At 45.2% G+C, this 14,187-nt stretch overlaps 1 protein-coding gene across 1 annotated transcript in view; it reads right to left on the bottom strand.

Annotated features, from left to right (window-relative positions):
* Positions 1–994: 994 nt before the first annotated feature.
* LOC146783804 (uncharacterized) overlaps positions 995–14,187 on the bottom strand; it is a 33,495-nt gene continuing 20,302 nt past the window's right edge. Inside the window, exon 2 of the mRNA XM_085633324.1 lies at positions 995–7,918. Coding sequence (XP_085489450.1) covers positions 7,693–7,827 — 135 coding nt within the window. The 5' untranslated portion in view covers positions 7,828–7,918 and the 3' untranslated portion in view covers positions 995–7,692. The remainder of the gene's footprint in view (positions 7,919–14,187) is intronic.

The raw sequence follows: 14,187 nt of genomic DNA, 5'->3' as shown, positions 1-14,187 counted from the left end.
CTGTTGATATTCTAATCATGATTTGATTTGGATGAAATACGCGGCAGAGATTTAATGATGCCGATCAATTTGATTGTGTTCTGAATATTGTGGTCACTTCCTTCTTAAATCCCACACTCAATCACTTACCCTCCTACTCCTCCTTTTCTGGGCACTTTTATGACTTTCAAATTGTTACTTTAACTATGGACTTCGGAAAATAATCGTAATTGTTCAATGTGATTAAAATGGCATTTGAACTTCTTTGAATTTTTTGGTTAATTGTTTTGTAATGTTTTGCTTTAAATGATTGTGTATGCTGGGACCACTTCTATCATACTGCTCAATACCCAGGTCCCAGTGACTTTGTATGGGTTTACCCTTTCTTTAACTACCACAGCCTGGCAGCATGTAGCAGGATGCCCTATTCCACGGGTCGATGGGCGTCATCGCGGCCTGAAACTCTCTGGCAATTCCACAGGCTCGATTACCCATGGGGTGTTATGAGACTTAAGTCCTAACTCCAATTTGCTTAATACCAATCTGACTGTTTCTCATTATTCTGTCCATATTGTCATTATTTCACAATGTTTTTCATTACTCCGCATTTATTCAGGCTGCACGCTGCTTTTAATATGCCACTCTCTGGTTATTTCTAAACCCTCACTTTTAGATCATTATTCTGCTTCCTGTTTTGCACTACTCCACTCTTCATAATTATACTCTCTCCATTCTTCATTAGTTTGCTCTTCCTATTTTTTATTATTCGGATGTTCCTGTTTATTTTTCCGTTATTCATTCTCCATATTTTCAATTATTCCATTTGCTCTTTTTTCTTTAATTTCCCTCTCCCTCTTTATCCTCTTTCATCTCTGCCTATTTTTCTACAAGTCTGTTCAACAGAAGTGACCACATCACATTCCAGTCATTTAAACGTACAATATCCTGATTTCTTTCCAAATGTTTATCTATATGGCACCATTCACTTACAAAAAATAGGATACGAACACCAAAACAAGCTCAGAACCCTTTTTATTAGAACATAGCCATAAATATGTCATACATAATTCCCATTAGGGTTTTTCAAAACATAGAATAGTTCTTAATCCTAAACGTTGCTAGATTGGGACGCCTTGCACAGTAACTATCCCTGCTCATTCTTCCATAGGAAAAAAATATTTGTCTCATGGGGGTCCTTAAGCCAGGAACAGTCTAGGCTTGGTCCAACCTCAAGCTGGCATATGCATGCTAATTATATACTGTAAAATACTCGGGGAAGCAAAGTAATTCCTCTACCCAAATGTGCTCAGTCTATGGAGCTAATGTATTTATGGACTTCATCCCTATCCTTATGGCACCCAAAATGAACCCTTTTGTTTCTATGGTCAAGCACCTTGTGCCCATGGCCTTAAAAAGATGACCTACTTGAAGCTCAGACCTACTTCCAGCAAACCTGAGTAGTTCTTGAATGGAGCAGGGTCTGCAGGTGAGGTCCTACCTATCCCCTACCCGAGCCAAACCACCTTCTGAAGAAGGATCTCTCTGGCCGCAGGAGAGTGTCATTAAATAGAATTAAGTAATGAACAAGCACATGGAAATCAAAGAATCCAGTTTCTTGGTTACCGACTATGAAATCTAACCTCCCAATCCTAGGTACCCCCGTAACTAGGAATCCTGCCAGCTCTTGAAAGAAGGAATTTGATGTGGAGCCTCACACTGCTTGAGATCGGCCAATAGCTTTAAGCATCTCAACTCCCTTTTGCAAGATGGGCAGTAGTAACCTGCAAATTTGCATGCCAAACTCAAGCTTGACTTGATGACCGTTAATGAGTAAAGGTGCCATTGAGAGTAGAGAAGGAAAAATAGTCTATTGGTCCAGTCCTGCATCTCTAACAATCAGCAACAAAAGGCATTCTAGAACTTTCGTTTGTTTGAAAATGTCACTTTGGGTTTTAAGTTCTGTTGTGACATCATTCACTGGATGGCCCCTTTCAAAGGACGATAGGGCCATTCAATTTTTGTTTTTGTGCGCTATGCAGAAGACATGTGCTTTAGGCACATGGAAGGCGTGCCATTGTTCAGCCCAAGAGTATTCCTCTGGATGTTGGGAGGTCACATATTCACAAGTGTTGTTGCGTTGTCCCTTGTCACTGCATAAGTCCTTCGGTGGTCCCTGAACCTCCGTGTCAGGAACACCTGTATACACCTTTTGGATAGCATCGCCAGAGGTGAAGATTGTCAAACGCATGAGCTATGGCCAGAAGACCAAGAGCTCTGTTTTTATTTTCATTATTTTTATACAAATGTAAAAACTAGGAAAGCAAGATTGAAACACGGGAGGGGGCTCAACCGAGGGATGTGCGGAGATGGAATGCTGCCAAACACTTGACCGCATCATAAGATTTTCCAACAAGGGATTGCAAGCATACAGTGCAATTCAGGACCGTTATCTGCATTGACTGACCAGAGCAAAAGTGACATTTTTCTTTGGTCAGTGGTTGCTGAAAGTAGCAGTACAAAACTATTATTTAAAACTGTTCGTTTTAACTGTTTTTGCATGGGATATGTGAGAAACAGAGCAAAAAGAATTCCTTAAACAATGTATGTTTCTGGGATAACGTGAACGGAAAAATGCAATGCATCCGACATCCAATTTCCATCGTCCACTTGCCACAGAGTAAGTGTCCTAGTGTCGTTTTCTCAAGTTTTGTAAAAAGGGCAAATGTGAAATGCAAAGTCTTGTTAATAGAAAAAACTGCACAAGTGCTTCACAGGTACATCTTGTAGAATGAACATTCTTTGCATAAATGCAAAGAAAGTGGCCGCCACAAATGTTCCCTTCAAACTGAGCACATGCATATCAGACATGTATGAAGCCTAAGGGAAATGAAACTAGGACACACTATTATTTCGGTTTGGTGGAGTAGGGGTGCTTAAGTCCTTCCTTCCTTATTTCCTATTTGTGCTCTTCCTCATTGCCGTGCTACTTTATAAATACACCCTTCCTTCTATTCATATTGTCTTTCTCCATAACTTTGTTGCCTTCTTCCTTCTCTCTTCATTTTGCTTTCGTTCTGCCACACCCTCTCCCTTCTCTAAACTTTAACTGCCTTGCACCAACCTGTACATTATTTCTTTCTTAGCCTTCTTTGACTTGCTTCAATCCTTTTTTCCCCTTTCCTTTCTCATGCTTTTCCCTTCCCTTGTTTAACCCTCCCCTGACTTATAGATCCTGTATACCTTTTTTCTGCATTTCTTTCAATTTCCCGTTCCCTTATTGACCTTCGCATCCTTGCCTCATTTTTCTTCCTCAGTCCTTCCATCTCCCTTACTGTTTCTCCTCCATGCTTCATCCTTTCGTGCTTCTTCCCGTCTCTGCCCCAGCCCTTGTCTCTTCCATGCACTATCTTTCCCTTCATTTCCTCCCCCTGTCCTTTTTCAGAGACTTTCTTACTTATTTGAACCTCTTTACACTCCCCCCTTTTATTACTTCACTCCTGAGATTACAGTCTGTAAGATTTGCGCTTAGGGCCAATATTTGTTCAATCCAAACCCACCCCTCCTCCCAAAAAAAGGGAGCAGGAGAAGAATGTTATCTCTGGCTACGTTAGCTATGATGGACTCCTCACCCCGACATTTCTAATGCTCCGCTAAGAGTGGCTTTCATATTGGGTCCAGAAAGTTGTTTCAACAGATGCCAGCGGGATTGAAGTGTGAGGGATAGATTTACTAACGTTCGTTATCATTAAAAATCCCTTGCATTTTAACTGAGTCAACACAATGCGTTGTACCACAAAAGCGCCTGTGCAAAGCCATAAATAACCCCCTTTGTTTGTTATAGGCATTAGTAGTCCAGCCAGAAGGAAGCACATATGCTGGATGTCAAGCTCACAGGAAGAGCAGCCTTTAGAGGTCAACAACTACGTGTCTGTGTTCACTAACGTACCTATTAACAATGGTTACAGATAGATTCTATGCGGAGCTGGTATTCTATGTGCATGCATGATTCGTAGGACTGATGATACAATAAGGCCACTGCAAGCTGCGTTACAGTGGTGCCACATATTACCCCATTGCGGTGCCCGATTGCAAGAAATAACCTGAAAATTATGTTTTTGCCAAAACAAAAGGAGGGCCTAAATGTCACAGCAAACAATCGGAAAAAAACTGCACCAGGTAAAATGAGACCATGCACTGTGTCAGAGATTGTGGTGTTAGAACAAAGCACATGGAAATCAAAGAATCCAGTTTCTTGGTTACCGACTATGAAATCTAACCTCCCAATCCTAGGTACCCCCGTAACTAGGAATCCTGCCAGCTCTTGAAAGAAGGAATTTGATGTGGAGCCTCACACTGCTTGAGATCGGCCAATAGCTTTAAGCATCTCAACTCCCTTTTGCAAGATGGGCAGTAGTAACCTGCAAATTTGCATGCCAAACTCAAGCTTGACTTGATGACCGTTAATGAGTAAAGGTGCCATTGAGAGTAGAGAAGGAAAAATAGTCTATTGGTCCAGTCCTGCATCTCTAACAATCAGCAACAAAAGGCATTCTAGAACTTTCGTTTGTTTGAAAATGTCACTTTGGGTTTTAAGTTCTGTTGTGACATCATTCACTGGATGGCCCCTTTCAAAGGACGATAGGGCCATTCAATTTTTGTTTTTGTGCGCTATGCAGAAGACATGTGCTTTAGGCACATGGAAGGCGTGCCATTGTTCAGCCCAAGAGTATTCCTCTGGATGTTGGGAGGTCACATATTCACAAGTGTTGTTGCGTTGTCCCTTGTCACTGCATAAGTCCTTCGGTGGTCCCTGAACCTCCGTGTCAGGAACACCTGTATACACCTTTTGGATAGCATCGCCAGAGGTGAAGATTGTCAAACGCATGAGCTATGGCCAGAAGACCAAGAGCTCTGTTTTTATTTTCATTATTTTTATACAAATGTAAAAACTAGGAAAGCAAGATTGAAACACGGGAGGGGGCTCAACCGAGGGATGTGCGGAGATGGAATGCTGCCAAACACTTGACCGCATCATAAGATTTTCCAACAAGGGATTGCAAGCATACAGTGCAATTCAGGACCGTTATCTGCATTGACTGACCAGAGCAAAAGTGACATTTTTCTTTGGTCAGTGGTTGCTGAAAGTAGCAGTACAAAACTATTATTTAAAACTGTTCGTTTTAACTGTTTTTGCATGGGATATGTGAGAAACAGAGCAAAAAGAATTCCTTAAACAATGTATGTTTCTGGGATAACGTGAACGGAAAAATGCAATGCATCCGACATCCAATTTCCATCGTCCACTTGCCACAGAGTAAGTGTCCTAGTGTCGTTTTCTCAAGTTTTGTAAAAAGGGCAAATGTGAAATGCAAAGTCTTGTTAATAGAAAAAACTGCACAAGTGCTTCACAGGTACATCTTGTAGAATGAACATTCTTTGCATAAATGCAAAGAAAGTGGCCGCCACAAATGTTCCCTTCAAACTGAGCACATGCATATCAGACATGTATGAAGCCTAAGGGAAATGAAACTAGGACACACTATTATTTCGGTTTGGTGGAGTAGGGGTGCTTAAGTCCTTCCTTCCTTATTTCCTATTTGTGCTCTTCCTCATTGCCGTGCTACTTTATAAATACACCCTTCCTTCTATTCATATTGTCTTTCTCCATAACTTTGTTGCCTTCTTCCTTCTCTCTTCATTTTGCTTTCGTTCTGCCACACCCTCTCCCTTCTCTAAACTTTAACTGCCTTGCACCAACCTGTACATTATTTCTTTCTTAGCCTTCTTTGACTTGCTTCAATCCTTTTTTCCCCTTTCCTTTCTCATGCTTTTCCCTTCCCTTGTTTAACCCTCCCCTGACTTATAGATCCTGTATACCTTTTTTCTGCATTTCTTTCAATTTCCCGTTCCCTTATTGACCTTCGCATCCTTGCCTCATTTTTCTTCCTCAGTCCTTCCATCTCCCTTACTGTTTCTCCTCCATGCTTCATCCTTTCGTGCTTCTTCCCGTCTCTGCCCCAGCCCTTGTCTCTTCCATGCACTATCTTTCCCTTCATTTCCTCCCCCTGTCCTTTTTCAGAGACTTTCTTACTTATTTGAACCTCTTTACACTCCCCCCTTTTATTACTTCACTCCTGAGATTACAGTCTGTAAGATTTGCGCTTAGGGCCAATATTTGTTCAATCCAAACCCACCCCTCCTCCCAAAAAAAGGGAGCAGGAGAAGAATGTTATCTCTGGCTACGTTAGCTATGATGGACTCCTCACCCCGACATTTCTAATGCTCCGCTAAGAGTGGCTTTCATATTGGGTCCAGAAAGTTGTTTCAACAGATGCCAGCGGGATTGAAGTGTGAGGGATAGATTTACTAACGTTCGTTATCATTAAAAATCCCTTGCATTTTAACTGAGTCAACACAATGCGTTGTACCACAAAAGCGCCTGTGCAAAGCCATAAATAACCCCCTTTGTTTGTTATAGGCATTAGTAGTCCAGCCAGAAGGAAGCACATATGCTGGATGTCAAGCTCACAGGAAGAGCAGCCTTTAGAGGTCAACAACTACGTGTCTGTGTTCACTAACGTACCTATTAACAATGGTTACAGATAGATTCTATGCGGAGCTGGTATTCTATGTGCATGCATGATTCGTAGGACTGATGATACAATAAGGCCACTGCAAGCTGCGTTACAGTGGTGCCACATATTACCCCATTGCGGTGCCCGATTGCAAGAAATAACCTGAAAATTATGTTTTTGCCAAAACAAAAGGAGGGCCTAAATGTCACAGCAAACAATCGGAAAAAAACTGCACCAGGTAAAATGAGACCATGCACTGTGTCAGAGATTGTGGTGTTAGAACAAAGCACATATGTGCAAGAAAATCAGGGCTAGCCCAAACCTGGCACATCCAAACATTTGTCTGGGGTGGCAGGAGATGGAAGGCAGCAAAAACCTTTCATTCAAAGAAAGCATTCCACCCCAGCAGGACTGCTTTACTGCAAGGATGGTCAGGTGGTTTAAAGCTGTTGTCGAGAAGCATCAATTTGCTTTTCAGCAGCATCCTTCAGAGTGTTGTCATGAAGTAAGAAAAATACAGTGTTTGTATATTTGGAAAAAGGTAATGGTTATGTGCGCCATTACTTACACTTAATATACCAAACCGATTATATTGTTTTTAAAAAAATACAAGCAGCACATTTTACTACTTGTAGGAAATGAAAAGTGCATGCTTTTCGATGTGCTCACCAAGGTAACTGGCCCATTGTTTTAAGAGGTTATCACTTTGAGTGCTAGATTTAATGACTGTTTTAAGTGTGAACTAATACATATAATATACAAAAGGTTGATAATGAATTGAATCTACTTTAGTGTGCGTGCTCGTGTGAAAGAGAGAGGGGGCGTAGGAAGAGAAAGATGAAAGCATGCTGGAAGTAATTGGCCATTTTCTCCTAGGGCAGCATAACCTCTGGGGCTGATCCTGTATAAAGGTGCACTGCTACTCCTTGGTGCTGCCCCTAATGCAGGTAGCTGCTGAGTACAGGCACTTCAAGAGCACAATAAGCTTGCACCATCCAAAACTTGAAATCACATCTCTGGTTATGTTGCCCAATAAGAGGATTCAGGTCCCAGAAAATTCCTGCTATTGACTCCTCGGTAATGGTGGCAGTCTCTGAAGTGCATCCCAGTCATTTCACCCCACTTAGGATTCCCTCCATCACTTCAACACCATGAAGTAGGTGGTCCAACCGGCCAGCAGCAGCGCCCCAATGAGCATCGTATAGCTGACCAGCACGAAGGCCAGTAGCTCCTTCAGCATCTGTAAGACTTGGACAGTCACAGAACCCTGCATGGTCCTCTGAGGTGTGGCAAATTCTGGGGTCCAGGCAGGATGACCACAGATGGGATCACAGTGAGGAGGGTCTCCGGTCTTCAGGATGCTCCTGCATTAGAAAGAAACAGGAAAATGTTGCTTAATATTTTAAACAATTTGGGAATTATTTTCACACACTCTAAAAGCTACATTATTACAGAAGACTTGGAGGCCAACACTAAAAACGTTATCAATGCTATTGCTCAATATAAAAGAACATGACTCTGGACAGAAGGCCTAGAGAAATTCACAACATAAATAGCATAGAAAGTTTCAAATATATTTAGCTTTCTTTGCTGTCCCAGAAAGATATATGGGACAACGTGCCCTCTGCTGTTCATTAGAATGAATTTGCAAATCACAGAGATCTGTGACCATATAGAGGAACAAGGCTTTTATACGTTCACAGAATTCCGAGGTAACCTGTGTACTGCACAAGGTATATTATTTATCCCTATAATACATGGCCGGTTGTACGACGGTACAACGCTGGTAAATATACCTTTGCCTCGAATTTTTTAACACGCATGTTTTTACCACGATTATGCATTTACATCGCATGCCAATACCACGTATTGTTTTTATATTTAAAAACAATGTATTTGTGAGGGGAGACCCCTCCCCAACTTACCTTAAATGTGTGGTATTGGTATGCGATGTAAAGGCATAATCGCGGTAAAAGAATGCGCGCTGAAAAACGCAAGGCAAATGCATACGTGTATTTACCTCGTTGTAAAGGCTGTTTCCCACATGGCCACACCATCACTATTCTATCAAACAGCTTAAATCCTTGGTCTCTTGATGCTTCATGAAAAATGTACCATGGTTACAGACATGTGGGATAAATACGGATTCTATACTGTGAAATGAACATGCCCATTATATCTAAAATATAGATATTTTAGGAATTTTAATGTAAGTCACTTAAAATAACGGTTGCTCTTCACAAAAATTGCTGCTTTCATGTAATAAATTCTAGAAGTGGAAAATACCAACCCAGTGCAATGAATAGCTCCTTATCCGTAAAGGTTGTTAATTTATTGGTGCCGAATACTTCAGAGGATAGAGAACTGAAACTAGCTATCCCATTAATTTTTAGGTCTCGTCTAGCGTTGCAGCGCATACGTTGCTCGCTCTGCGAGATCTATTGTCGTCGAGTCGATTTTGGAAGTGGAGTGGAAGCTCCGCCCATCCTTTCGATTGGACAGCATCATCCTTTATGGTAAAACGCTGGCCTCCGATTGAAAGTGAGGCTGTTTGGTGACCGCCCTGTCTCCTTTTGGCTCCGCCTATCCGGACTCGCACGGTCACCTTTAACTAGTCTCTAACATCCTTATGCATCAAGCCAAAGTCCAGTCGGTAAAATACCGATTCGGTAATAGCTCCCGGTATTGCGTTAAAAATACCCAATCCCAATGCATCAACCCAAAACCCGAGCAAATAACGAATCGCTAAATAAATAACCTCGAACATACCGAATCGCTAATACCCAAAATGCTAATTTACCGAATCGCTAAATACCGAATTCGCAATTACCGAAATCACTATTAGCTCCCGGAAATTGCCAATAGCAAATAACGAATCGCACCCCAATGCAACAAAACTCGCTAATACCGAAAATCCCAAAAATCGCTATTTTGCCAGAGCTAAATAAGGGGAATCAAAACCTGGAGGTAAAGTCACACAAAAAAAAAAAAAAAAAAAAAAAAATTCCTACATGTGCAAATGATTGAGGCAATCACTAAACCCTTAAATCTGGCCCAGGAGACCCTGTTGGCTCCCCCAAAATGGCTGCCCTCTACGTGCTTGCAAGGAGGATGCGGATCAATGCAGCAGGACAGCGCAGGAGAAGGGTACAGGAGAGAGTGTTCAGACTGCGCATAACCCTGCTCGGCCAGAATGAGGACGAGGTGTACCAGAAATATCGCCTCAATCGCGCTATGATCATGCGCCTGATTGCAGACCTGGAACCATTACTGCAGCACCAGACCCACCGGACAAATGCAATCCCTGCGCACGTTCAGGTACTATGCAGCCTGCACCTACTGGCCTCAGGGAGTTTCCAGGGGGTAATTGCGGTTGCCGGAGGTGTTTCGCAAAGCGCACTGTCACGCTTCTTCCAAAAATTCCTAGATGCCATGCTGACAATGCTCCACAGATACATCAGCTTCCCCACAACCCCACAGCAGTTGGACCGCACCAAACAGGCATTCTACCAGGTGGCACAATTTCCACATGTGATTGGATGCATCGACTGCACGCATATCCCCATATGCCCTCCGTCAGCAAATGAGTACCTTTTCAGGAACCGCAAGTCATACCACTCGATCAACGTGCAGGTTGTGTGCGATGCCAACAACATCATAACGGACCTAGTGGCACAATTCCCAGGGAGCACACACGACTCATACATCTTCCGCAACAGTGGAATGCACAGGCGACTACTCAATGGCGAATTTGGAGAGGGACTCCTGTTAGGTAAGTAGAACTACGCTTCCCCACACCAACACCACACATGTATGTACATCACCAATGCTAAGTCTATGCTTCTATCTTCTAGGTGACAGTGCTTACGCCCTGCGGGAATACATACTAACCCCATACCTAAATCCAGCAACCCCGCAGGAACATCGCTACAACGCTGCACACATCAGCACGAGGAATGTGATAGAGCGGACTTTTGGGATTCTCAAGAGCCGCTTCCGTATCCTCCACAAGACTGGCGGCGCAATGCTATACCAACCAGACACATGCTGTCGAATAATTGCTGTATGTGCAATGCTGCACAACATTGCCACCAGAAGGGGGATACCCATGGAGGTGGACAGGGATGACGACCCCCAGGCTGACCAACCACCCGCCCAACGACGACCGGCACACATCCCAAACACAGCAGAGGGCCATAGGAGGCGGACAGACATAACGCAAAATCATTTTTGACCCTGGGTAAAATGAGACATTACAAGTTGGTGTTGGGTGCAACTGTTTAATGCACAGCAGCACTGAGGATTGTGCAACAGAACTAGCATTGTGAATCATGCTCCGATTGCATAAATGTAAATAAAAGGTTCCTTAAAGTCAGGCCTGTGCAAACAGGATAATTGGATGGCCATGGTTGCTCCACCATGGACCTGCAGCATGTCCAATTTTCTAGTGCCGCTTGCCACGTACACCAAGCCTCCGCTCAGGTGCATCCATACCCTCACCACGGCCTGTCCCCGTGGAGGCACGCGAACTTCGGCGCCTGGTGCTGGCCTCTGCCAGTGACACGCTGCTGACACTGGAGGCAGCCTCACTGGTGTCATCCCCTCCCAATGCTGCAGCACTGCATGTGCTGCTCTGAAGTTGTTCCACAGCAGTGGTGATGTGTCTCAGTGACTTGGCAACATCACCGCAGAAGTGCCCAAGGTCCACCTGCAGGGAGACTGTGCGGCGTGCCAACACAGCGGTGCAGTTGCTGTGCCGTTGTATGGCCTTGGTAGCGGCGGCAGAACGCAACATTAGCTGCCGGTTACTCCTCCTCTGGGACTCATGGCCCTCCCTGATGGCACGGGTGAGCTCACGTACCTCCTCCCTGAGCTGAGCATTGCCATCAGTAACCGCAGTGGTCTGGTCCCTGACCGCCGTGCCCATGTCCCTGACCGCGGAGCCCATGTCGGTGACTGCTGCAGTCATGGCGCGCATCTCCCTCGCTAGGCGCACGATGTTGCAGCTGATGCTAGCCACATGTCTTCCCTGCAGGTTCTGTGTGCGCAGCATCCTCTCCTCAATTGCAGAGGTTGTTGGGACATCCTGGTCAGCTGAGGAGACGGAACTGCGACGGGCCCTGTGACGCCGTGCGTGTCTTGAGCCTCCATGTGGTGCAGCAGGTGGTGTGGATGTGCGCTGCGTGGGTGCCAATTGCGGGGGGGGGGGTTGCCATCTCCTGCAAGGGCGCAACTTGGTGCCTGTGCCTCTGCGGTATTGTGGCTGCACTGGCTGCAGGCTGGCTTGCTGGTGCCGTTGCTTGTGGCGCAGGTGGTGGTGCCTTGGCTTGTGGCGCAGGTGCCTTGGCTTGTGGCACTGGTGCTGGTGCCGATGATTGTGGCGCTGGTGGAGGTGGTGCTGGTGGGGTGGCAGGTGTTGGCGGTGCGTGCGCATCCTGCACAGTCTCCTGGTCTGACTCCACGGGTGTCTCAGATATGATCAGCTGGTCGCTGTCGTCAGAGTCCCCAGGTGATGCATCTGTGTGTGAAACAGTGCATGATTAGTGGGATGCTTACACCTACATAGTGTTGTACCCATCAATGTCCCTCTGTGGTCCAACAAATGAACAGTCTACAGCCATGTACAAAATATGTGTTGTGTGAGGATTTACGCCTGTGCCTGCACTCTGGGCTGACTAGACTACAACTCCCAAGATGCAGTAGTGTCATGTGTGGAACTGTCTGTGCCAGAGCTGCAGACACAGTGAGATTGGGCTGGGGGCATGGGTATGGATTTACGCTATGCTGGGTGTGGCACAGGCATGCATCTTACCTTGGGCACTTGTGGCTGCGCCGGACGTGTCCATCTGGATCACCCCCACGACGGCTTCCCGCTCTATCGTCCCTTCCACAAGGTCCTCCAGGGCTGTGTTGGATGGTGCAGTGCTTGTTCCGCCTCCAGTCCTTCTTGCCTCCCGGAGCCTCTCAGCAATCCTCTCTTTTGCGCGCTTCCGGAGGTCATACCACCGTTTTTTGAGATCGTCGATGCTGCGGCTAGTGACGCCAACCGCATTGATCCTCTCACGGATGCGCTGCCAGATGCGCCGCTTCTCGGTCTCAGGCACCTTGAGGGACAGCTTGCCAAAGAGGCGGTCGTGTTTGCTGGACACTCCCTCGATGAGGTACTCCAGCTCCCTGTCTGAAAACTTCTTCTTGCGCTTGCGTGCAGATTCAGCGCTGGATGGCACTTCCTGCGACATGATGGATGTGTGCTGTGACTGGCAGAATCTGTGTGGCCTCACTCTGCACAGCCTGTCCTTCTTTCCAGCTCCTGTCTGCTCCTCTGTCGAGGCTATGTGGGTGGGGCAGCAGTATTTCCTGGTTGGTGATGTCATCAGCCTGTTCCCGGAGCGACGCAGCAATTTGCGATTTCGCTATTACCGATTCGGTAATTGCTAATTCGGTATTACCGAACTCGCTATTAGCCAAATCGGTATTACCGAACTCGCTATTTGCTAGTGGGGCCGTTTGCGTGCCCCGCTATTAAGGAATCGGTAAATTTAGCGATTTTTAAGGAATCGCTAAATTTTACCGAATCTGTTGATGCATGCCAATTACCGATTCCTTAATGGCGATTCCTTATTTTTCGCTATTAAGGAATCGGTATTAGTTTGGTTGATGTATATGCCCCTAATTGTTTACATTCGCGCAATGTCGATGGCGAGCACTCCTAATGTGAAACATAGGCTGTGAAACATAGGCTGCTGGGCATTGCTTTTCTTCTGGGTGGCACGCCATTAATGCTAAACAATGGTGGACGCACAGGTCGCTCTTCTATTTTGCTATTATTCATTTGTTTAACAGCGCAGCACTCTGAATCTCCAACATAGGCTGCCCGGCATTGCTATTCCTTTGGGCGGCTCGCCATTATTCTTAAACAAAGGCGGCCGCGCAGCAAAGGTGTGCCTCGGTTTTGTACCATAAACTCTAGTAGTAGCCAAGTGATGCATATATTTCCTTCTTGGTTGCAGGCTTACAAGCAGCCGCAGAGTTGAGTGTACCCGGCTCATCTATGTAACAGGATAGCACGATAAGCTCCCCACCCAAGTTTAATATGGGACACATTACGCTGCCACCAGTACTTTTTTTTTTTCTTCAAAAACGGAGGTGGGGTTCGGGTCCGAGTCTCTCAGACTGGATTAGGCTGTTGGTGCCTGTGCTGGAGACCTGTACACCCTCTGCGCTTTGTAATCTCGTCTTTCCTCTCTTGCACACACGGATATGATTTTTCATATGTTCGCATACCGGTCGAGAGGGATACGGTGAGGAAAGGCTCCGAGTGCACACTAACTAGGGGGTATGGTGATTGAAACTAGGGGAAGAATGGTGCCTGCATGGAAACCGACTCTGGGCATTAAAGGATTTGTAGTCCGTCCTCAGTACCTTCTTAAACCACGGGCAGTTTGTTAACAAAAAAAAAGACTTTTTCTCCTTGCGTATTTAGTAATTCCTTATTGGTTACTCGATACTTTTACATCATTATTTTTCATGCTGCCTACTTAGAGAAGTGTACAGAACGGTGGTGGAGTTATCGACCTTGTTGTTTAGTGAATATTTAGGTCTGTGCTGCTCGGAGGAGCTTCCTAACTCGCTG

This window comes from Triturus cristatus, chromosome 11 (genome assembly GCF_964204655.1).
Source record: "Triturus cristatus chromosome 11, aTriCri1.1, whole genome shotgun sequence".
NCBI classification, from domain to species: Eukaryota; Metazoa; Chordata; class Amphibia; order Caudata; family Salamandridae; genus Triturus; species Triturus cristatus.
Note: the sequence above shows the minus strand (reverse complement) of the source record. Positions and strands in the feature narration are given on the sequence as shown.